The sequence below is a fragment of the Macaca thibetana genome, chromosome 13 (assembly GCF_024542745.1).
Source record: "Macaca thibetana thibetana isolate TM-01 chromosome 13, ASM2454274v1, whole genome shotgun sequence".
Taxonomy (NCBI): domain Eukaryota; kingdom Metazoa; phylum Chordata; class Mammalia; order Primates; family Cercopithecidae; genus Macaca; species Macaca thibetana.
This window is the reverse complement of record NC_065590.1, coordinates 70,197,035-70,222,442: the sequence shown is the minus strand read 5'-3', so window position 1 is coordinate 70,222,442 and position 25,408 is coordinate 70,197,035. Positions and strand designations below refer to the sequence as shown.

Genomic DNA, 25,408 nt, shown 5'->3' with positions numbered 1-25,408 from the left:
TGCTTAAACGTTTTTTTCTTAATAGAATAATTGGTTAAGTGCCAAGTAAAAAGAAAACTAGTTGTTGAATAAAAAACATATTAAGTTTTTTTTACTGAAAATTATTCGATACTGCTCTGTGAATGAACATGACAGCTAAGTAGTTTCAGTAGTTTTTAATAATTTAATTTTTAGGTTAAAAATTCAATTAACAATTTATAAGATGAGGTGAAAAATCCTTTCACTTTTCCTTCTCTGAACTGTGCTATACTGTACAAAATCTTTCCATAGCTTTAAAATGAAAGATATGAATTTTCAGAAGTGATAAATATTGAAATATATTAATATAACAGACCTACCTAAAATCAGATGCATTCTGTCTTTGTTAATTTCTGGCAAAGATTTAGCACTACCCACTGCTCCTGACGCCTGGTTTAAACTGACAGTAGTAGAACGTTTTTGTAAACCAGATATTGCTGCTGCTTCTGTAGACTCTGAGCACGTAAATCCTGTGCTATTTAACCAAAGTGCCACCGCATGGAGAATTGGGGCCCAGGAATTCCGATAGTGAAGTCTAGCTGTATCAATAGTTTCAGGGGTATAAAATGCTCCACCTGTAAAACAATCAAATCAATTAAAAACATTACCTTTTTTTTTTTTGTTTGAGACGAAGTCTCACTCTGCCGCCCAGGCTGGAGTGCAATGGTGTGATCTTGGCTCACTGCAACCTCCTCCTGCTGGGTTCAAGCAATTCTCCTGCCTCAGCCTCCTGAGTAGCTGGGACTACAGGCATGCACCACCACGCCCAACTAATTTTTTGTATTTTTAGTAGAGATGGGGTTTCACCATGCTGGCCAGGCTGCTCTTGAACTCTCGATCCACCCACCTCAGACTCCCAAAGTGCTGGGATTACAGGTGTGAGCGACTGCGCCCAGCCAAAACATTACTATTATAAATGTTTGCTCATTTATAAACCACTAACAAAAATACCTGTTACATACAAAAGAGAAATCTAGCCAAAGGGCTTCTCCTCTTTATAAAGCCACCAAAAGTAACCCCTTTTCTGTAGCTGATGAACTGGAATACCTGTCTCTTCCTCACTGATGCTAGTTTTCCAGGCTTTCCTCTGCTACTGCTGATTTCACTAAGTATTCTTACCTTTTCTTACCCTGTTGTCACAGAATTTACCTCTTCATTGTTACCAGTGGCTCCTAACACCCTATCATCTTCTCTTTCTACCATAACCAGGGAACTCCATTTCTTCCTTCTGTTTCTTTCTTCTTCTGCTAATCCTCTCCACCTCCTGTTGTTTCCACTACTAACACTGAGGACTTCCTCATCACTCCTTGCTGTTATGATGGATTAAGGAAGGAAAAAAGGGGGTAGGGGGAACTCCATTATTCTTATCATTAATATACAGGAAGGAGAATGGGTTCTTCGAGTAGGAACTGATAACACACTTTCTAAACAGAAAAAGATGTTGATGATTTCTATACTGATTTCAATAAGAAAACTAAAGTACAATTTGCAAAGCACTTTAGGAACATAATTTATTGGCACACTAGGAATCTGAAATAGAATATGAAAATACACACATTGAACAGTACAGCAATATATATCTATGGTTATGCATAATGACTTGTTATCCATAGCTATTTAGAATACCCTAGCTCACACAGCTATTATTGTAACAGTGCTTGCTAATATGTTTGCTTCAGCCAACAAAAAAGCTCTATGCTATATCTTCCATCTACAAATTCAATATAGAGTACATACTCTGAGCCATCAAACTTAAGCCACAGAAATTTAAAGTGTTACTATAGTAACTGTTGTTGCTAGCCTATACCGTCTCTATTTTGTTTAACTACTACTTTGAACTCCATAAAAGTAAAACTCAGAATGTAATACTTACCATCTGGAGGAAGCTGACTAGAAAATTCAGCTGGTAAAGTCAAGAGTGCATAATCTTTTAATGCTGCTAACCACAGGCGACTGAGTGTTGGCAGCTCGGGTTGTACCAGTGTTATTAAACTATCTGGCGGCAGTTCATCGATGGTACCGTAGTCATCATCATCATCGTCAGTATTTTTAATTGCTCTTTTTGGTTTTGACTCTGCTTCCTTTTTAATATTCATAGCAACCACATATACCTAAGACGATATTTAGGAGGACAAAATAACAAGGCATAAGATAAAAAAATAAGATATTTTAAGTTATTATAAAAATACAGTTAAATCATCAAAGATAACTGGGTACAGATATTAGAAAGCATATACTTTGGCCAGGTGCGGTGGCTCATGCCTGTAATCCCAGCATTTTGGGAGGCCGAGATAGGTGGATCACGAGGTCAAGAGATCGAGACCATCCTGGCCAACATAGTGAAACCCTGTCTCTATGAAAAATACAAAAATTAGCCGGGCATGGTGACGGGCACCTGTAGTCCCAGCTACTCCGGAGGCTGAGGCAGGGGAATCGCTTCAACCCAGGAGGCGGAGGCTGCAGTAAGCCGAGATCGCCCCACTGCACTCCAGCCAGGCGACATAGTGAGACTCCGTCTCAAAAAAAAAAAAAAAAAAGAAGAAGAAAAAAAAGAAAGTATATACTTTGATTGGGTATGGTGGCTCAAGCCTGTAATCCCAGCACTTAGAGAGGGTGAGAATCACTTGAAGCCAGGAGGTCAAGACCAGCCTGGGCAATATAGAAAGACCCTATCTCTACAAAAAATAACAAAAATACTAGCCAGGCATGGTGGCACATGCCTGTAGTCCCAGCTACTTGGGAGGCTGAGGCAGAAGGATCGCTTGAGCCCAGGAGTTCAACGTTCCAGTGAGGTATGATCATGCCACTGCACTTCAGCCTGGGCACCAGATTTGAGATCCTGTCTGAAAAAAAGAAAAAAAAAAGTATATACAACTTCATGATTTCCTGATAAACACAAAAGAATAATTCCATTTGCTTTGGAGGTATTTTTCTTAAAAAACTGATCTGACTTCTGACTGTTCCTCTGATGGCATGTTCCTTGAGTAGGCTTCTCGGAGTTTTTTCCGGCTTCCCTCATTCTACTTTACAAAGCACCCCCCACACTGTTTTTTTTTTTTTTTTTTTTTTTTTTTTTTGCCACAGGGTATAACTCTTTTTCTGCCTCCACCTTCCTAGACTTATTAGACAACCAGGCATTCAAAGTAAGCAGCTGAGAGGTGAAAAGAGACATCAGAAAGGATTTCCATAAATATCTTTCTAAACTCCTCCTTACACAGACCTTAAATGATATTTTGCAATCTAGCCTTTACAACAGATAGCCTGGCCAATATAATCTGCTAGTCACATACATTATCTGTATTCTTTCTCTCTAGCTTGTGAGCCAAAAAGACACAAAGCAACTTTCCTAAAATATAATTTCAAAGATTCTTCTTTGTTGAATCATATTTATTTTCCTTTGTTTTTATAATACATTTAGGCTTTGGCAACTGGCACGTACAAAGCTGAATAGCGTATTAATGAGAAAACAAAAAACAAAGCAATGACAGCAAGCAAGAAAAGAATTACGCTAGATAAACATCTTGAGAAAACGGTCTTCCCTCCACAGTGTTATGTCTATTGTACCTAACAAGAAAGTCTAAGTACAGTATCTGTACAGGTACACTGCAAGTTTCTTGATGAGAAGCACTGTGTCTTACCCCTATTCCTACACTGAGCAGACTTACAGCACAGAGAAAATACAGAGTAATTGACTAAATTCTAAAATAGGGACTTTGGATCTCCAAAGTTATGAATATATCATAGTCTTATCTTCTAGTGATTACACACTTATTTTCCCCCCTAAATTTGTTATAACACTTTTTTTTTTTTTTTAGATGGAGTCTCGATCTGTAATCCAGGCTGGAGTGCAGTGGCGCGATCTCAGCTCACTGCAACCTCCACCTCCCAGGTTCAAGTGATTCTCCTGTCTCAGACTCCCGGGTAGCTGGGATTACACACCACCACGCCCGACTAATTTTTGTATTTTTAGTAGAGTCACGGTTTCACCATGTTGGCTAGGCTGGTCTCAAACTCCTGACCTCAGGTGATCCATCTTCCTCGGCCTCCTGAAGTGCCCAGCCACTAACATTTTTAAGAAAATGTCACAATAAGCACTCTTAAGTATATCCAGCCATTCACTCATCAAATCCTTACTAGGTAGGCACCTTTTGCCTTGAATTTGTTATTGTTCTAAGACTGGAAGCAAAAACAAAAACAAAAACAAATAATACATAGTTTTTGCTCTCCATGAATTCACAGGCTAATATTATAATGAGAGGGAAGTGAAAAAGTGCTTAAAAGAAGAAACTTTTAAATATTTGGTTTTAATGATTTATCTTCTAGTATACTCTACCCAGTGCGTAGGCAGTGTCTGGTACCTAATGAACACTCGGCAGTTTACGCAATGAATGAATGAGTCTCAGGGAACATCACAGATAAACAAATCTTAGCCTTGGGAGTGTGAGAAAGGTGAGGCAGTTTTTAAGGACAAAAGTTCACTTGCTCACAGGCAAAGATGGAAAGGGGGCTTAGAGGCAGAGGGAACAGCCAGAGCAAGAGCACAGAAATAGGAAACTGCATGGTAATCTAAGTAAAGAGCAAGTTTCTCATATAGACTGAGCACAGGTTATAAGCTGGAAGTAGTTGAAGTGTTTTACTCTGCAGGCAATGGGGAAGCAAGGGTGTCACTGTAAGACTTTAAGGTCTATGTATGCATTTTTCCTCAACTTATAATTTTATTTTAATAATCATGCTATAAAAAGTTGGGAAAATAAGAGTTAAAAATGACTCATAACCTCAATTTCTGGGTTTTTAGATTCTATCTTTGTAAGTTGTAATTTTGTGTACAGAGATTCCGTATTTAGTTTTACTGATAAACATGTCACAGGGTTTTCTCATGTGAATACCAGTTTTCATAATCATTATTTTAATGACTTACAGTGGATGACCCATGATGTATCCACCAGTTTTCCCACAGTTGAAATTTTATATTTACTTCTCATTCTTTACTTAGCATTGGGAATCTTAGAAAGATGAAATACAGCTTTTGAAGACAAAAGATATTCATTTCTTCATATTATAAATAATGTTGCAAGTAAACATTTTTGTAAACTTACCTCTTTTCCACATTTTGGATATTTTTCACTAGAATACAGGCCCAGAAATGGAATTACTGGGTCAATGTTTACAAATATTTTTATGACTCTGAATAGACATTGCCAAATGCTTTCTAAAAAGGTTCTATATTTTACATTGCTACCTGCAATATATGAGAATATATCTTTCAGATCTATTTTAAAATAAATTTTAGGCTTATTTTTCTTATAGATATTACACAAAAAAGGAGAAAAATCAGAAACATAAGCAAAATGAAAATTAAAACCACACATAATCCTACTACTCAGATACAATGCTGTTAACAGTCCAGACAGTTATGTAAACATGCTCACAGCTTTTTACGTAATAATGAGTGTGTGTGTTTGTGTGTGTGTGTGTGTGTATAATTTCTACCCCAATTTTCTAGTCACTTAATATCATCTTTCAAGATCAAGAAATACATTTAGGTTACTTCCACTTTTTTGTGAATAACACCACCGTAACAAATACCCTTGCAGCAGAACTTTTGTGCATATCCTTAAATATTCCTGAGAATAAAGTCGTCGACAAACGTGTGCAGTTTTTTAATTAATTAATTAATTAATTTTTTTGAGACATAGTCTCACTCTTGTTGCCCAGGCTGGAGTGCAATGGCGCAATCTCAGCTCACTGCAAACTCTGCCTCCCAGGTTCAAGCGATTCTCCTGCCTTGCCTCCCAAGTAGCTGGGATTACAGGCATGTGCCACCACGCCAGGCTAATATTCTATTTTTAGTAGAGACAGGGTTTCACCATGTTGGCCAGGCTGGTCTTAAACTCCTGACCTCAGGTGATCCGCCTGCCTCAGTCTCCCAAAGTGCTGGGATTACAGGCGTGAGCCACTGTGCCTCGCCTATGTGTGCAGTTTTAGAGGATGTACAGAGGAAGGTGCTGAAGATTCAAAGAGGAAGAGTTGACAGCACTGAGCTTCACACAGCCTCCTCCTCACCCTCATGCCTAACTGGTATCTCCTCCTATCTTCCATGTTTCAGTGTAAACATCGCTTTCTCCAAAAAGACTACTTCTGAGCCTCCAGTCTATTGTAAGTGCCTCTGCTATGTGTTTCAAAACACTTTGTATTTCTCCTATGATAATACTCCTTACCCTTTGTTGCATCTACTTGTTTACCAGTTTGTGTTGCTCAGCAAATGTAGTATATCTCACCCCTGTACTCTCAACTGCTAACCTGACAGAGCTGAAGCTAAATAACACTTTGTTGAATGAATCAGAGGGTGGGAAGTAAGGGAATGAGAAAAGTTTAGTCTTAGATTAGCGGAAAAGCTTCAAATAATTATAATTCCAATAGTCTTCCCTTAAACGTGGTTTTACTTTCTGTGGTTTCAGTTACCTGTTGCTGAATAATACCACGAAAATAGGGAAGTGAGATACTGAGCTGGTACAGGAAGGAATTAGTTACTTCAATACTGGAGGGCAGATGATAAGAATTCTATAGCAACTGGCAGAAGGAATTTAGAAAAGTGAATTTAAAACAATGTAATTATATATTTTTTAAAGTGACTGTGAGAATGAAAAAGGTAAAACTAGCTATTAAAAAACAAAATAAGCTGGGCACTGTGGTGCGTGCCTGCAGTCCCAGCTACTCAGAAGGCGGTGGCAGGACTGTTTGGGCCCAGGAGTTCAAGCCCAGGCTGGGCAACAAAGACCCTACCTTTAAAAAAAACAAACAAAACCCCTATGGCCTCGATATCAAGGTGGCAAGTCTACTGAAATGTAATCAAAGAAAAGATTTTTGGCATAAAATATTTTCTATTTTTTATATTTTTGAGTTTTTCCTACCTAATTTCCTCATATTATGTAGGACAGCCCTTCCTCAATACAGAGGTTTTCAGTAAACTGATTAACATATTTTCAAAAAATATTCCATATCACGGGTTAATTTTTAAAAAACAAACATTTTTTTACCAACAGAAGTAGGGGAACATTTTCTCATGGATGAATAAATGGGTCAAAAACAATAGGTTGCAGTGTAGTAAACAATAGGTGTAGTCGTTACCTCTGCCCAAGCTTTGAGAACAGCCAGTTTTTCCATGGTTGTGGCGCTCTCTCGGTACAGCTGGCTGGAGGATCCTTTTCCAGCCTGAACTTTGTCCAGAGAAGAAACAAGAAGATTGTGTACTCGACGGAGATCATTGAGATCACTGACAACTCCACTTCCAATCCATGTACTACATACCTAGACAAAGAGAATTCAAAAACTTTTGTGTAAAAAAAATTAACACTGTATAAGAAAATGGAATAAATGATTTTTTTCCTAGCAGATAAAACACAAAAGAAAACCAAAGAAAAAAGTAAAATAAACTACCCAATGCTATGCTTTGATGATGATGATGATGATGATGATTATTATTATTATTATTTTGAAACGGAGTCAAGCTCTGTCACCCAGGCTGGAGTGCAGTGGCGCGATCTCGGGTCACTGCAAGCTCCACCTCCCGGGTTCAAGCAATTCTCCTGCCTCAGCCTCCCAAGTAGCTGGGACTACAGGTGCCCACCACCACGCCTGGCTAATTTTTGTATTTTTAGTAGAGACGGGGGTTTCATCATGTTAGCAGGATGGTCTTGATCTCCTAACCTTGTGATCTGCCTGCCTCAGCCTCCCAAAGTGCTGGTATTACAGGCATGAGCCACCATGCCCGGCTGATATTATTTTTTATATCAATGGTAAGCACAGATTTTATTGTTCTCCTATGTAGAAAACAAAATAGTACTTATTTAACATGTTTCCACTGTGTACTTTAACAAAAATGTTAACAGAAATAATTTTCCACCCAAAGCAGTTCAGTCTTGAATAATTCTTCAACAAAATTTCTGCTTACCATAGGCAAAGGGTTATGCTAGCTGCTATGAAGAGGACTTAAAAAAAAAAAAGAAAAAAAAAAAAAAAGAGGCTGGGTCCGGTGGCTCACGCCTGTAATCCCAGCACTTTGGGAGGCCGAGGCAGGCAGATCACAAGGTCAGGAGATTGAGACCATCCTGGCCAACATGGTGAAACCCCGTCTCTACTAAAAATACAAAAATTAGCTGGGTGTGTGAGTGGTGGTGCATGCCTGTAATCCCAGCTGCTCGGGAGGCTGAGGCAGGAGAATCGCTAGAACCAGGGAGCCAGAAGTTGCGGTGAGCCAAGATCATGCCACTGCACTCCAGCCTGGCGACAGAGCGAGATTCCATCTCAAAAAATAAAAAGGAATAGGAAAAAAAAATCTAGTCCCTACCCTCAAGTAAGAAAACACAGATTGAGGCCGGGCACGGTGGCTCAAGCCTGTAATCCCAGCACTTTGGGAGGCCGAGACGGGCGGATCACGAGGTCAGGAGATTGAGACCATCCTGGCTAACACGGTGAAACCCCGTCTCTACTAAAAAATACAAAAAACTAGCTGGGCGAGGTGGCGGGCGCCTGTAGTCCCAGCTACACGGGAGGCTGAGGCAGGAGAATGGCATAAACCTGGGAGGCGGAGCTTGCAGTGAGCTGAGATCCGGCCACTGCACTCCAGCCCGGGTGACAGAGCAAGACTCCGTCTCAAAAAAAAAAAGAAAACACAGATTGAATGAACACATGGGAATGTTTTACCACTGTTATACGACACTTAAAAACAGACAAGGGAGAGATTAATTCTAGCAGGAGAAATGGGAATGTTTAGGTGTTAAGGGGGTTTGTATGTATAGACATAGGGGAGTTACATGAGGAAGAAATGTGATTAGGAAAGTTAACTGGGATTAGATTAAGGTAAATTTTAAATTCCATGGAAAATGAATTCACACTCATTCTGTAAGCAATTGTGAGTTTCTATGGCCTCTGGACAGGGGGATCATATTATTAGAATTGTGCTTTAGGAAAACTGTTCCAGTACTTATGTATAAGAAAAAATGTATATAGATAGTTAAGTAATATGTTCAGCTAAGTGTCTTCAACAATACCATAGAACAGAGAGGATATGGATCAAACTGGGAATGGAATAAAAAAGGAGAGGCATCTGAGACAGACTTGTAGTTAGAAATCCCAGGATATGGAAACCAATTAGCTATTTTAGGGAAAGGGTGAAGGGAGATACAAAAAGAGTAAGGAATCAACAATTGCCAAATGCTGACTGTTGAAGCTTCTGACTTGAATGGAAGGAAGGTGATACTACTGCTTTACGGGGATGATAGGGGAACTAAGGAAACTCCGTGGAGATGAGAAGTGAGACAGCGTGATTTTAATTTTGAATATTTTTACATGCTGAGTTCAAAGTGCCACTAAGAGACTTGTGGAAAGATATTCAGCAGGCAATTAAAAACTTGGGTCTGGATTTCAGGAGCAAGTTCAAGGGTAATTACATAACCCTAGGAATTCCCACACAAAGGTGATAACTAAAGTATTATTAGTTAATATTTTTTCAAGGACAGGTTAAAAAAAAAAAAAGCTTTAAAGCCAGACCTGATGGAATATAGTTATAATTAAGGGACAAGTAGAATAAGAATAAAGAAAGAAATTGAAAAGAAAACACCAGAAAAACAAAAGAAAAAGCAGGCAAGTGCACTGCCAATGGAGCCAAGGGAAGAATTTCAGGAAGGAAGGGGTGGTCTCATAGTGTCAACTTTATCAACAATAATTACATGCCCTTACTTTCTTATCTGAAATCCTTGGACCAAGATTTTTATCAGAGTTCACAACTTTTGGGTAAAAGGTAATAAGGTACCTGAACCTCATTAAAGAATACACCTAGCAAGATGTGTGGCAGCACCCCATAATTACCATATAGATGTATCTGCAACAAAATGTATTACAAATCACAATAAGAAAGATTAACCAATGCTACATTCTCACTTAGCTTCACGTCAGAGCCAAATGAGTACAAGTTAGCTCAGGTTTTGCTGCCAAATAAATGATAAAAAAAGCTTTTGGTTTTCACAGCATTTGGGTTTCAAATCATGGCTAATGGACTTGAGTTCCTACATTGAAAACGTTTTAAAAGTTAAGAATAAGTATTTATGTCAAATTTTATTCTCAAAGAATTCAAAACTAATTTTAATAAAATTAATAAGGACATTTTTAACTGATTGTTACCAATTAAGGACATACTGATGGCAAAATTTAAAATGTCAGTCAAAACTGCTGAAAAATAATTAAATATAAAGTGAAAAGAAATTAAATATGAATATGAAAAGAAAGAGTTGTTACTCCTAAGGAAACTAAAGAACATATGGGAAAGATTTGATAAATATTTCTGTGAAATTTGGTAGAAACGTAACTAAAAGTTGGGGAAAATTACAGAGATTAGGAATTTGGCACTAAGCTTTCTTTGCAAAAACCTAAGTACTTTCTTCACATTAAAGAATCAGAAACTAGGCCGGGCGCGGTGGCTCATGCCTGTAATCCCAGCACTTTCGGAGGCCGAGGTGGGTGGATCACCTGAGGTCAGGAGTTAGAGACCAGCCTGGCCAACATTGCAAAACCCCGTCTCTACTAAAAATACAAAAATTAGCTGGGCGTGGTGGCACACACCTGTAATCCCAGCTACTTGGAAGGCTGCGGCAGGAGAATCACTTGAACCCGGGAGGTGGAGGTCGCAGTGAGCCAAGATCACACCACCGCACTACAGCCTGGGCAACAAAGGGAGACTCTGTCTCCAAAAAAAAAAAAAAAAAAAAAAAAGCCAGGTGCGGTGGCTCACACATGTAATCCCAGCACTTGGGAGGCTGAGGTGAGTGGATCACCTGAGGCCACGAGCTCAAGACCAGCCTGGCCAACATGGTGAAACCCCATCTCTACTAAAAATACAAAAAATTAGTTGGGCATTGTGGCGTACACCTGTAATCCCAGCTACTCAGGAGGCTGAGGCAGGAGAATCACTCGAACCTGGGAGGTGGAGGGTGCAGTGAGCCAAGATCAAGCCACAGTACTCCAGCCTGGACAACAAGAGCAAAACTTTGTCTCAAAAAAAAAAAAAAATCTGAAACTAGAATCACAGATAATGCATTATGGAGTTTGTTTATGAAGAGTGACAAAGTAGCACTGAATTAGTAAAATAATCTTCAGAGAAAAGACTTTGCCCTACATGAAAAGCCTGGTGAATGAATGTACATTTAAAAGTTTTATGCTGAAATGAAATATTTAAGTATGCATTATGTTCATGATCTGACCCTACTTTAAATAATTTTTGATTGATCCACTGATTACTGTACCCGGTTGTGTGACAACTGAGGGTCCTTCCTATAATCTAAGAGTTACCCTGATTTTAAAGTTTCTTAACATGACATTTGTTCTAACAAACAGGCTAGGATATCATGTAGGCCAACTCCTTACTTTCCTTTAAGGAAAGGAAATTGTAACCTACAGCTTTACCTGTTAGGAAACCACTCCCAGCAATAGAAGGAAAGGAGGTCACAAATTTTTTTTTTTTTTTTTTTGAGACGGAGTCTCGCTCTGTCGCCCAGGCTGGAGTGCAGTGGCCGGATCTCAGCTCACTGCAAGCTCCGCCTTCCGGGTTCCCGCCATTCTCCTGCCTCAGCCTCCCGAGTAGCTGGGACCACAGGCGCCGCCACCTCGCCCGGCTAATTTTTTGTGTTTTTAGTAGAGACGGGGTTTCGCCGTGTTAGCCAGGATGGTCTCGATCTCCTGACCTTGTGATCCGCACGTCTCGGCCTCCCAAAGTGCTGGGATTACAGGCTTGAGCCACCGCGCCCGGCCAGGAGGTCACAAATTTAAGCCTGCCACTAGAAAAAAGGAAACTTCTTATAAAAAAACGCAGCTAGGGCCACAAAAGCAATAAGTTTAAGGCAAACTCAATACTCATATACAAGATAAAATTCTAATAGCCTTTGCTTTTCTAATGATCAGGAGCATTGTAGGAGATTTTGTCCGCTTAAATGCTGTGCTCTGAAACATAATCACGATACACTTATTTACATATGGACAGTAATTTTTTGATATTTGTGTGGCAGTATCCCAAACCAAATTACCTAGTCGAACTTGAAGGTGTGCACCATGATCCAGAGACCTATCTCTTATCAACAACGTTTCTTCTCTCTCTGGTCTCCTGTCAGTGAAGACAGTTAATTTCTCTGAAGACTGCCTGCCATTAAGGTTTCAGAGATACCAATCTCAAAAATGGAAGGAAGGGGCAAACTCATATTCAGTTACAGAGAGAATAAAGTCAGAATTTTAAACCTATTATTGCAGAATCTTCTCTGCATAGAGGTTACATGAAGCTTGGCCATGGATTTTAAGCAAAAATGATGGACCACAGCACTTTACTCCAGAAAACTAGGAAGAAGAGAGTTGCTTCTCTTCTGTCTTTAGGTAAGCAGACAAATAACCTGATTTCCTAAAAGATTAGAGTTTAATACATGAATCCTTTTTCAAAATGAAGCATATGAAAAAGAGAAACTGATTAAAGGCATAAGAAAATATGCGTTTTTTGAGGGCTGGGTGTGGTGGCTCACGCCTGTAATACCAGCACTTTGGGAGGCCAAGGCTGGCGGATCACGAGATCAGGAGTTTGAGACCAGCCTGACCAACATGTGAAACACTGTCTCTACTAAAAACACAAAAATTACCTGGGTATGGTGGCGGGCGCCTGTAACCCCAGCTACTCAGGAGGTTGAGGCAGGAGAATTGCTTGAACCTGGGAGGAGGAGGTTACAGTGAGCCGAGATCACACGCCACTGCACTCCAGCCTGGGCAAGAGAGCAAGACTCAGTCTCCAAAAATAAAAAGAAAATGTGCCATTTTTTGGTGGTTTTGTTTTGAGTCTCCTCAGATATAATAAGGTGAGAGTAATTCCCTGGGATTAATTTTGCAATGAAATGTGTATATTGTGAAATTCTCTTCAGGATGATTTAATACCTACAAACTAGCAAAATTTTTATAATATGTGGTCAAAAACAGTGTTTCAACCACAATGTTTATTATCTAATTATTATTTCATCATTTCATACAGAATAAAAAGGAAAACTACCACTGTTGTATTTCCAAGATAAAAATATTATTTAGTTTTGCTCTTTTTTTTGAGACAGGGTCTCGCTCAGTTGCCCAGGCTGGAGTGCAGTGGTGCAATCTTGGGTTATTGTAGCCTTGACCTCCTAGGCTCAAGATATCCTCCAACGTCAGCCTCCCGAGTAGCCTGGACTACAGGTGTATGTCACCATGCCCAGCTAATTTTTGTATTTTTTTGTAGAGATGGGGTTTCCCCATGATGCCCAGGCTGATCTCAAACATCTGGGTTCAAGCAATCCTCCCATGTTGGTCTCCCAAATTTTTCTCTATTCTTTCACACAAGTTAAATTCTAAGATATCTATGAATTTATAGAAGACAACTATACAAAGTCCCATTTTTCTCCTTACCTGGCAAGCTTTCGCTATTATATCTGATGGTGTATCTTGTGAAAAGGCTGGTCTTAGAGCAGCTCCCACCTAGAAAAATAAATAAAGCATTTTATTTTTTATTTTTATTTTTTGAGACATGGTCTTACTCTGCCACCTAGGCGGGAGTGCAGTGGTGCGACCTTGGCTCATCACAACCTCTGCCTCCCAGGCTCAAGCAATTCTCCTTCCTCAGCCTCCTGAGTAGCTGGGATTACAGGTGTGTGCCACTACCGCCAGACTAATTTTTGTATTTTCAGTAGAGACAGGGTTTCACCATGTTGGCCTGGCTGGTCTTGAATGCCTGACCTCAAATCGTCCACCCGCCTCAGCCTCCGAAAGTGCTGGGATTACAGGTGTGAGCCACCGTGCCTGGCCCAAGGCATTTATTTTTAAAGGTAAGTAGTAAACATAAAGCCTCTTGTGTGTTTGGAGATGAAAACACACAAAAACACTTCTATGTTCCTTTCCTTTTTATGACCTCTCCCTTATTTCTTTTCAGTTATAATAAACTCAGTCATACCCTTTTTCTTTTGCTGTCCAGGAGGTTATCATTATCAAATCTATATGAATGTTATATAAAGTAGGCAAAAATCTTGTTTTTTTCTCGTTTTTGTTTCATACTAAACAGGATTTTCCGACAAAGTCACGTTATCAGACATACCAAAAATTGCTATTGTTAGATTTTTTTTCTGTCTATATTTTTCTAAACCTATTTCTAAGAGTATTTACCTTATGAGTCAATCTTCTATCTGGATCAATTTCTTTAAACAACTGAGTAGTACTAAAGATTTACAGTCACTCCATGACGCTAGAGGACATTTAACCTCAAAAGAAGATGCTTTAAAAAGCTGCTCAAAAATATTAATTTATGCATTTTTGTTATATTAATAAGTAGAGGAATATGAGCTTCTGTTTTAAATAAGCCCACATCAGTCACAGATTCTTAGCTATATTAGATACAACAAGTATAAGTTGAATACAGGAGTAAGATGTAGTCAGCTCCTACGTTGAGATATTCTTCCCTTATAACAGAGATCCAGTTGGTCAGGTATATCGATAGTAGTTAGGAAATGAATCGAGACTCCCTCTCTATGACTAAAGACAGATGGTAATTGATCACAGTATGTGAGCCAGTATTGGATTCTGTACTGGCAGAGAAAGAATACTGTATGAAATAGGTTACTGGGTTGACTGACACAACTGGAATATGACAGATTATGTAAAAGTAGTATATCAATGTTGAATTTCTTGAGGTTACCTATTCGGTAGTCATATAAGACAATGTTCTTGTCCTTTGAAAATACAGTCTAAAATGCTCAAGGGTAAAAGCACATGATTTAAACAATTTATTTTTGAACGGCTTAGAAAAAAACTGTGTGTTGGGGGAAGAAAGACAGAGAGAATCATTGTTTAAGCATATGAGGCAAAATTAACAATTGGCAAATATGAATATGGGTTGTAAGGTAGTTTTTTATTCTATTCTTGTAGCTTTTCTGTAAATTTGATATCATTCTTTTTTTTTTTTTTGAGACAGAGTCTTGCTCTCCTGTCCTGCAGGCTGGAGTGAAGTGGTGGGATCTCGGCTCACTGCAACTTCCACCTATCAGTTTCAAGTGATTCTCCTTCCTCAGCCTCCCAAGTAGCTGGGATTACAGGTGTGTGCCACCATGCCTGGCTAATATTTGTATTTTTAGTAGAGATGGGATTTCGCCATGTTGGCCAATCTGGTCTCGAACTCCTGACCTCAGGTGATCCATCCGCCTCGGCCTCCCAAAGTGCTAGGATTATAGGCGTGAGCCACCGCGCCCAGCAATAGCATTTCTTCTTTTTTTTTTTTTCTTTTTTTTGAGATGGAGTCTCACTCTGCTGCCCAGGCTGTACTGCAATGGTGCAATCTCAGCTCACTGCACCCTCTGCCTCCCTTGTTCAAGTGATTCTCCTGCCTCAGCTTCCTGAGTAGGATTACAGGTGTGCACCACCATGCCCAACTAATTTTTGTATTTTTAGTAGAGATGGGGTTTCACCATGCTGGCCAGGCTGGTCTCGAGCTCCTGACCTCAGGCGATCTGCCCACCTCGGCCTCCTAAAGTGCTGGGATTACAGGCATAAGTCACCGCTCTCAGCTGGCAATATCATTTCTAAATAAAAAGTCTTTTAAGAAACCCACCATTCCAATAGGTTGGGTATTTGGGAGTAAACAATTGTATATAGGTTTTCTTTTTTTTTTTTTTTTTTTTTTTTTTGAGACGGAGTCTCGCTCTGTCGCCCAGGCTGGAGTGCAGTGGCCGGATCTCAGCTCACTGCAAGCTCCGCCTCCCGGGTTCCCGCCATTCTCCTGCCTCAGCCTCCCGAGTGGCCGGGACTACAGGCGCCCGCCACCTCGCCCGGCTAGTTTTTTTTTTTTGTATTTTTTAGTAGAGACGGGGTTTCACCGTGTTAGCCAGGATGGTCTCGATCTCCTGACCTCGTGATCCGCCCGTCTCGGCCTCCCAAAGTGCTGGGATTACAGGTTTGAGCCACCGCGCCCGGCCTGTATATAGGTTTTCTATAGCTAGTTGGGCTAGAAGTTATAATTTCTTCACTTAAGATGTAAAAACAACGGATTATACATAATTCACATTTTAAATTTTTTATATATTTAAGCACAACTTTTAGATGAGGTATAGCGTACTGAAGCAAAGATTTTGCCATAATCACAGTAAAAAAAAAAAAAAAAAATCTGTTATTTCCTTGTTAACAAAATTTTATCCTTCATATAACCCCCCACTGCTAGGATTAGTTTACTGTGCCTCATTTGAATAACATAAGTACAGGTATGAATCTCAGGACTAACAAGCAGATCCCTCTTTTGAATGAAATAAAAAAAAATTGGGCGGGCGTGGTGCCTCACGCCTGGAATCCCAGCACTTTGGGAGGCCGAGGCGGGTGAATCACGAGGTCAGGAGATCGAGACCATCCTGGCTGACACAGTGAAACCCCGTCTCTACTAAAAATACAAAAATTAGCCAGACGTGATGGCATGAGCCTATAGTCCCAGCTACTCGGGAGGCTGAGGCAGGAGAATGGCATGAACCTGGGAGGCGGAGCTTGCAGTGAGCCAAGATTATGCCACGGCACTCCAGCCTGGGCGACACAGCGAGACTCTGTCTCCAAAACAAAACAAAAAACTTTGAAAATATCTAACTCTTTCAGCAATACTTTTTTTTTCTTTTTGAGACAGAGTGTCCCTCTGTCACCCAGGCTAGAGTGCAGTGGCGCGATCTCAGCTCACTGCAACCTCCGCCTCCTGGGTTCAAGGGATTCTCTTGCCTCAGCCTCCTGAGTAGCTGGGACTACAGGCGTGTGCCACCAGGCCCGGCTAATTTTTTGTATTTTTAGTAGAGATGGGGTTTCACCATGTTAGCCAGGATGGTCTCAATCTCCTGACCTTGTGATCCACCTGCTTCGGCCTCCCAAAATGCTAGGTTTACAGGTGTGAGCCATTGTGCCTGACCTCAGTAATACTTTTAACTGTTGTTCTTAAGAGTTAATTTATCCTTTATTATACAAGGGGCAACTGCTATCTGTTTCTAAAAATGCTTATGAAGGTTTGCCATATAAAAATAATGGCAGCAAATCCACAACACTCTTTTGAAGGTTCCTTTTATCTCTTAAAGGGCAGGGCTAAATATCTAAACACAAGACTGGAAAACTGAGCTGGAATTTCTATTCTAGTTTTATCACTACTATGTTATCACAACTTAAAAATAGTGACAACAGCTTGACACTTATTTCTTCATTTGTGGGGTGACTAAAACTAGGTAACAGACAATGGAGATAGAGACGCATTCTACAGAAATAAACAGATTGCAGTTCCAAATGCAGTCCTTCAGGAAGTCCACACTTCTTCAGTCGTCTTTCAAAAGATCAATTTTAAATTTTTAAATAAATAGAAAATCTCACATTAGCCTGATACTGCTCCAGTATCACATGACCTGGAAATTCTGGCTCAGGCACAGACGCAAACTTCTTGATAATGTCTTCAAGTGCCTGGAGCCCAGCCATTCGCAGCTGGTTGCTATGATCAGTCGCAGCCATGAATGCCATGCGAATGAGGTCAGAGAGATGAAGTACCAAGAGGTCATCTAAAAATAAAAATAGAATGCAAAAATGAAAACTCTTCCAAAAATAAGTGTAATAACATAAAAATATGAAATGAAATACAGTTTTGATAAAAAACACAATCCACATATTTCATGACTTTGGAAATAGTAAAGATACTATATTCTTTCAAGACAACTTCCATATCAATCTTTCAAGAATAGTGATATACAATACAGTAATGTTGATGATGTTATAGGATGTACAATGATATTTGATGCAAAATACTTTTAACGTAACTTTCCCAAAATCAGTTTCTAATTCTTAAGAACAAAGGCTTGGCAAACTTTTTAGGTAAAGAACCAGACAGTTAATACTTTTGACTTTATGAAAGAAAACAGAATCTTGGGACCCCAAACTCACTATGCCAAAGAGAAATTGAAGCTTGGGGACTGAGTCTTGCAATACTGCCTTCCTTTTGCTCCCAGGTAGCTGTTAATTTCACAACTGTGTGTCACTGCCTCATTTTAAGCCACGTTCCCACAATGACAGAAGGCCAAAAATCTTCCCAAATGGCCTCCTCTCACAAATTGCTCACAAGGAATCTTTCCAAATACATATCCCTCGCTAAGAACCAGCCCTAAAACCAAGTTCTGCTGAATCTCACCCTGACAATGTCAACTACCAGCTTATTTTCACAGGTATAGGACAAAGACAAGATGAGAAATCATCCCTCTCTCTACACTGAGGCCAATGCATAACCGACTTTTTCCTTTATTCCTCCTTTTCACATGTAAAATGTAGATTTACAGAGGCTAGGCAGGGTGAGGTGGCTCAGCCTGTAAACCTAGCACTTTGGGAAGCTGAGGTGGGTGGATAGGTTGAGCTCAAGAGTTCAAGACCAGTCTGGGAAACATGGTGAACCTCATCTCTACAAAACATACAAAAATTAGCTGGGCTTGGTGGTGTGGACCTGTAGTCCCAGCTACTCAGGGGGCTGAGTTGGGAGGATCCCTTGAACCTGGGAGGTCAAGGCTGCAGTGAGCCGAGAGCATGCAACTGCACTCCAGCCTGGGTGACAAAGTAAGACCCTGTCTCAAAAACAAAACAAAAAAAAAAACATTTACTGAGGCTAATCAAAGCCTCACAGGAATATAATAACCATTTACCTCACTGCTTACCCTCCCTTCCCTTTTTTTTTTTCCATCCTGCTGTTCTTTCTTCTTTAAATAACGAAGTTCCCAAAACCCCCTTTGGATAAAACATGGGTCACAGATGCTCCTGTTACCCATGTTTTTTCCCAGGTGAATCCTTAACCTTGGCTAAAAAGCCTCTATCAATTGATATCTGCGCTTCAGTCACTTTTTGGTTCACACTTTGTAGGCTATATTATCTTATTATTATTTTTTTTTGAGATGGAGTATTGCTGTGTTTCTCAGGCTGGAATGCAGTGCTGTGATCTTGGCTCACTGCAAACTCTGCCCCCAAAGGGTTCAAGTGATTCTCCTGCCTCAGCCTTCCGAGTAGCTGGGATTACAGGCCTCACCACCACACCCAGCTAATTTTTGTATTTTTAGTAGAGATGGGGTTTCACCATGTTGACCAGGCTGGTCTCAAACTCCTGACCTTGTGATTTGCCCACCTCTGCCTCCCAAAGTGCTGGGATAACAGGCGTGAGCCAGTGTGCCTGGTCTCAGGCTATATTATCTCCATTGCAACTACTTAGCTCCACTGTTACTGTGCAAAAGCAGCCACAGACAATACGTATAGAAATGAGTGTGCTGTGCTCCAGTAAAACTTTATTTACAAAAATGACTGTAGGTTGGATTTGGACAGTAGGCTGTAGTCTGCCTATCTCTACTTCAGAAAAACCCTTGTCAGGAAACTTAAATCTACAAAATAAGAAGGAAAAGACTTTTATAAGAATAAGATGTGGAAAAGGGAAATGTTTTTCCTTTTAGACCTAGAGTAAAAGTTGTCCTGGATCTGTATGAACCAAGTTTAAAAGCAAGTCTCAAAATAATTAAAATGATACCAAGTAATTTAACTACATCCCAGAACAAAGTCCAAAATTATTTGGAACACACCAAAATCCAGCATTAATATCATAAAATTTATAATGTCTGACATCTAATAAAAAATTACCAAGAATGCAAAGAAGTAGGGAAATATGTCTCACAACAAAGAGAGAGAGAGAAAAAAAAAATCGGTGAATAGAAACAAGTCTAGAAATGAAAAAGATAAGAGAAGTAGACAGGGAACTTTACATAGCTATTATCGATATGTTTCCTATGTTCAAAAAAAGGAAAAGAAAAGCACGAAAATAATGAAGGGAGAAATGAAAGGTAAAAAAAAAAACCACAAAGGGGAATTTAGAGATATAAAGTGAAATATCTGAAATGAAAACTACACTGGATAAAATTAATAGAGATTAAATACTACAGATCAGTGAACTTAAAAGACATAGCAACACAAATTATCTAAAGAAATTATTAAGCTCAAGGCCTATAAAGTTCTTCAGGAGGCTTCAAAACCCACAAAGTATTTTTGAAGCAGTGACAATTCTATGGTTCAGCCTGATCTCCAAACAGTTCCTATTTAAATAAGTTTTTGTTGTTATTGTTGTTGTCAAAGTTACAAGTTGTATACCTTCAATTTTTTTTCATGTGCCTACCAAAAAAACTAATTCTAGAATCTTGAGTTTAAAAAGAATATCTGGCCAGGTGCAGTGACTCATGTTGGTAATCCCAGAACTTTGGGAGGCCAAGGCGGGCAGAGGCCAGGAGTTTGAGATCAGCCTGGCCAACATAGTGAAACTCCATCTCTACTAAAAATACAAAAATTAGCTGGATATGGTGGCGGGTGCCTGTAATCTCAGCTGCTCGGGAGGCTGAGGCAGGAGAATCGCTTGAACCCAGGAGGCTGAGGCTGCAGTGAGCCGAGATCACACCACTGCATTCTAGCTTGGGTGACAGAGTGAGACTCTGTCTCAGAAAAAAATAAATAAATAAAATAAAAATAAAAGAATATCTGTTGCTTTGTGGGTGGGAGGCAAGCAGAGAAGGGAAAACATTTGGCTAGAAGCCCGCAGTGCTTCCTCACCTAAAGGAAGCAAAAACATACCACCAATAAAAGCAAGGTTTTTTTTTTTTTCTTTTTTTGAGAAAGAGTCTCGCTCTGTCGCCCAGGCTGGAATGCAGTAGCGTGATCTCGGCTCACTGCAAGCTCTGCCTCTCGGGTTCACGCCATTCTCCTGCCTCAGCCTCCCGAGTAGCTGGGACTACAGGCACCCGCCACCACACCTGGCTGATTTTTTTTTGTATTTTTAGTAGAGACGGGGTTTCACCATGTTAGCCAGGATGGTCTCGATCTCCTGACCTCGTGATCCACCTGCCACGGCCTCCCAAAGTGCTGGGATTACAGGCCTGAGCCACTGCTCCTGGCCAAAAGCAAGGTTTTGAACTAAGTAGGTTGAAGAGTTATCTGCACTCTCATGTTTACTGCAGGACTATTCACAGTAACCAAGATATGGAACCAACCTAAGTATCTATCAATTGATAAAGAAAATGTGGTATAAATACATAATGGAATACTATTCAGTCATAGAAAAGAATAAAGTCCTATTATTTGAGACAACATGGATGAACTTGGAGGCATTAGGTTAACTGAAATATGTCAGGCACAGAAAAATACCACATGATCTCATTCATACGTGGAATCTAAAAAAGTTAATCTAACAGAAGTAGAGAGTAGAATGGTGGTTACCAGAGGTTGGGTGGTTAAGGGTAAGATGGGGATATGTTGGTCAAAGTATATTGAGTTACAGTTAAATAGGAGGAATAAGTGTAAGAGATCTACTCTATAGCATGGTGACTATAGTTAATGACAATACACTGTGTTCTTGAAAAATGCAAAGATGGTGGATGTTAAGTGGTCTCACACAAACATGGTAACTAGGTGAGGTAATGCATTTGTTAATTTGCTAGATTTAACTATTCTACAATGTATACATACTTCAAAACATCTTGTTGTACATGATATATATATATATATATATATAAGTCAATTAAACAAATTTTGCCCATCTGATAAACTAAAAAAGTTAAGATGATAATTATTATATGTATTTTACTACAACAAAAAAACTGAGAAACAAACAAGAATGAGGTATAATAAACTACTGCCAAAATTCGGGAGAAAATTCCCAAGGCAGTAGGAAGTAGATTAAAATGAGTCTACTTATATTATGCCAACCTGAAAGTAAATAAAAAGACCTATTATTCCTCCTGCACTCTATCACCTAATTTACAAAGTCTAGGACTGTATCAATCTACCAAACCAAAATCTAGGCAATTGCTTCTGTAACGAGGGTGCCACTTTCCCCAACAACCAGAGTGCTGCTGCTTCTCTGCCCATCTCTATGTCTACCCTTCCAAAGCAAGACCTCTGTCTTTTTCTAAATCCCAGGAAGTGAACTCTTGAAAAGGTGGGTATGACAAGGGGACTGAACAAAAACTTCAAAGCGGAAAAATAATTAGGGGGTTTATTATATGTGGGGAGTAGTAATTCTCTACAATTAAAGCATAGGAGATAGGAAGATGAAGAGATGAAGATGATACAGGAGAGCCTGAAGAGCACATTTACTGGGTCTATACTTTTTCATATACTCTGCCATGACTGTTCGGAATCAGAATGGCAGGCAGTGATGTTAGAAAGCATCCTGTTAGAAAGGATCCAGAGCAAAATATGCCAGACACTGGAATCTGGGTGGGAGCTGTTACAGCACCTTACCATCCAACTACAGGTGGGAAATACATGAACAACAAAGAACACGGGCAATCCACCTCTACACTGAGAGAAAATTTCAAATATGGAATCTTCTCTTTCAAGAATATATAAACAATTAAGTTTATTAAAGAAAAATGCAACCAGGGAAAAGAAAGATTCTGAAGAGTCAGAGAAATGGCTAATCTCTGGAAACAATTTTCTATAAAAACCAGAATAAAATTAAAAAAAAAAAATCATGTGGCATCCTCAATAGGATGGAAAGAATCATGGCTGCTATGGTATAAAAACAGAAAATCTTAGAGAGTAAAATGGATATGATACAATGGAGGTGGGAGAAATGTAGACAAATTACAGGAAAATTAAAAAAATTAAAGCAGATTTAAGATTATTAATGAAGGCTAAAAAAAGCAAAACATCAATGTATAAAGAAAAAACCTGTGAGGATCTCTGAGCACTAAGGTAAAAAGAACAAGACACAATGAGGAAGAAAAACAACAGTTAAGATCTACAAAGAAAGAAAGGCCTACCTAAGGATTTTCACTATTCGCTAAATGTAGTACGCACACTTATGATTCCATGGCTTTACAAATTCTCTTACTTCCTCTGATTCTTTTTATTTATTTATTTTTTGGCAATCAGCTTTTTCATGTTGAATCCCTCCGCTTCTAATAATCCAGTGTGGTAGGCAGAATACTGGCAGCCCAAAATTTCCACACCTAATCCCTAGAACCTGTGACTATGTTACCTTGTAGGGCAAAAGGGACTCTGCAGATGTGATTATGGTTATGGAGTTTAAAACATGGAGACTGGCCTAAATTATCACGGCAGACCCAATCTAATCACATGAGTCCTTAAAAGCACAGCACCTTTCCTGGCTGCAGTCAGAGATACGTGAGGACTGAAGAAGCATCACAGAAAGATTTAACGCTGCTGCCTTTGAAAAGAGAGAAAGGGAGCCGTGAGCCAAAGAGTGCAGGCAGCATATACGAGCTGGAAAGAAAAGGAAAGGGATGCCCCCTAGAGCCTCCAGAAAGGAACACAGCCCTGCCGACGCCTTGATGTTACCCCACCGAGACTTCTGACCTCCAGAACTGTAAGATGATAAACTTGTGTGATTTTAAACCAAGTCTGTGGGCATTTGTTATAGCAGCCATAGAAAACTAATGCCAACAGTCTCTTCTAACCCTTTCTCTGCCTTTAAAACTTCAAAATAACCTTTTCTGTGATGTCTTCCCTGGCTTTATAGGAAATGAATACTATATGTTTTTTAATGTTCTCAAAGTACTTTAACATACTACTATTAGGACACCCCACAACCATTTGACTGAGAAGTCTGTCTCTCTGTCTTCTAGGCTGTAAGTTCTTCCAGGGTATGGACTATGTTTTTTTCTTCTCTGTATCCCCACTGTATACCAAAAAATAGGATGCAGTAAATATTTGCTGAATAATGACATGAACAAAAACACTGTGTTAATGATGTATTGTGCTTTGCTGATACTCTATATTCAGAGTCTCATTTTATACATGTTGTACTACTGTTTTCCAGTTTGTATGTTTTTGAGACAGAGTCTTGCTCTGTCGCTCAGGCTGGAGTGTGGTGGCATGATCTTGGCTCACTGCTACCTCCGCCTCCCGGGTTCAAGCGATTCTCCTGACTCAGCCTTCCGAGTGGCTGGGACTACAGGCACGTGCCAGGATGTCCGCTAATTTTCTGTATGTTTAGTAGAGATGGGGTTTCCGCATGTTGGCCAGGCTGGTTTCGAACTCCTGACCTCAAGTGATCCACCCGCCTCAGCCTCCCAAAGTCCTGGGATTACAGGCATGAGCCACCGCACTCAGCCTATTTGTTTTAAAAATATGTATGTGAGCTCTGCTGCTTCTTATACACAATGAAATAACCCAAAAGACATTTTCAATTCATAGATGTCAATATTGTTAAAACATACAATTTGTCTTCAGCTGTTTAAAAAATGACTGGGTGATAAAGAGACAACAAACTGTAGGATAAGGAATCTGTTACTCTATCACCTCTCAATTTCTCTGGGTCTCTTCAACTATGAAATGAAGGTACTGGGCCTGATGGTCTCTTTGTAAATTCCCTATAACATCAGATTCAGGGGATACACGGTATAAAAAGTTTACAAAAGATAAAAAATAATGAGATAAAAATTGTTTCCATAATAAACAATTTTCACCTTTGCAAAAATACCTAATAGCACTTCTGAAATTTGAGAGTTTGCAATCTACCAGGGCATTCATGAATTCTGACATTCTCCATGGCTGGGGATTCTCACTTTATTTATATGCCTTAAAATTTTACCATTTCCTTTCTGCTGAAATGCTAAAATCCAGGACAATGTACTAAGAAAATCTAAGTAACTGCCATGATTATCCTTTGGGCAAATGATTAAACAGACAGACACACAGATCAATGTATCTTATGGACCACCTTCTTCAACTTATCTTCCCAATAGGAATCAGAAGTTGAATAGGATGAAGAGTATGTAGAGGGGACAGAAAACTAAGATGAAAGGCAAGAGAACTTACAATAAACAAATGGCACATTCTAAAGCATACTACATCCATAGCAGTAAAACATCTCAAGCTGTAAAAATGCTTTGGGGAAAATAAGTGCTGATTTTAAATTTACTTGTAGGGTTTCGAAGTTTAGCAGAACGTGCCAAGGCAAGATCAAAGTGAGCCTGGTCTGCATTCTCACACAAATTGATGATTCGACACAGGCAATCCGCAGCAAATACTCGAGTGGCCCAGCGAGGGGCCACAAAAGGCTTTGATTTATCTTCTTCACCTAATGTGGTAAACATGGTATCATCATCCATCTCATCCTTCTTTTCAGATTCTTCATCTTTTCCACTACTTAAGAGAGTTGCAGTACTCATATCTATAACAAGAATAAGGAATATTATAACAACCTTACATAAGCAAAAATGATCCTTTAAAAAGTTATTAATGTTAAAAATTTTTTAATTTTAAAAAAAGACTAAATTCTTACTTTCTGGAAAACAGTAAAACTAGCAAAATT

General features: G+C 39.5%; 2 protein-coding genes across 6 annotated transcripts in view; one reads left to right on the top strand and one right to left on the bottom strand.

Annotated features, from left to right (window-relative positions):
• Window positions 1-25,408, top strand: part of GPATCH11 (G-patch domain containing 11) — a 121,057-nt gene that overhangs the window by 27,945 nt on the left and 67,704 nt on the right. The gene's annotated exons all lie outside the window — the stretch shown is intronic.
• Window positions 1-25,408, bottom strand: part of HEATR5B (HEAT repeat containing 5B) — a 102,921-nt gene that overhangs the window by 24,431 nt on the left and 53,082 nt on the right. For all 5 annotated transcript variants that reach the window (XM_050753289.1, XM_050753291.1, XM_050753292.1 and 2 more), the window contains 6 exons: window positions 25,016-25,267; window positions 17,440-17,621; window positions 13,477-13,545; window positions 7,147-7,326; window positions 1,892-2,129; window positions 339-593 (listed from right to left, as the gene is read on the bottom strand). In XM_050753289.1, coding sequence (XP_050609246.1) covers window positions 339-593; window positions 1,892-2,129; window positions 7,147-7,326; window positions 13,477-13,545; window positions 17,440-17,621; window positions 25,016-25,267 — 1,176 coding nt within the window. The remainder of the gene's footprint in view (window positions 1-338; window positions 594-1,891; window positions 2,130-7,146; window positions 7,327-13,476; window positions 13,546-17,439; window positions 17,622-25,015; window positions 25,268-25,408) is intronic.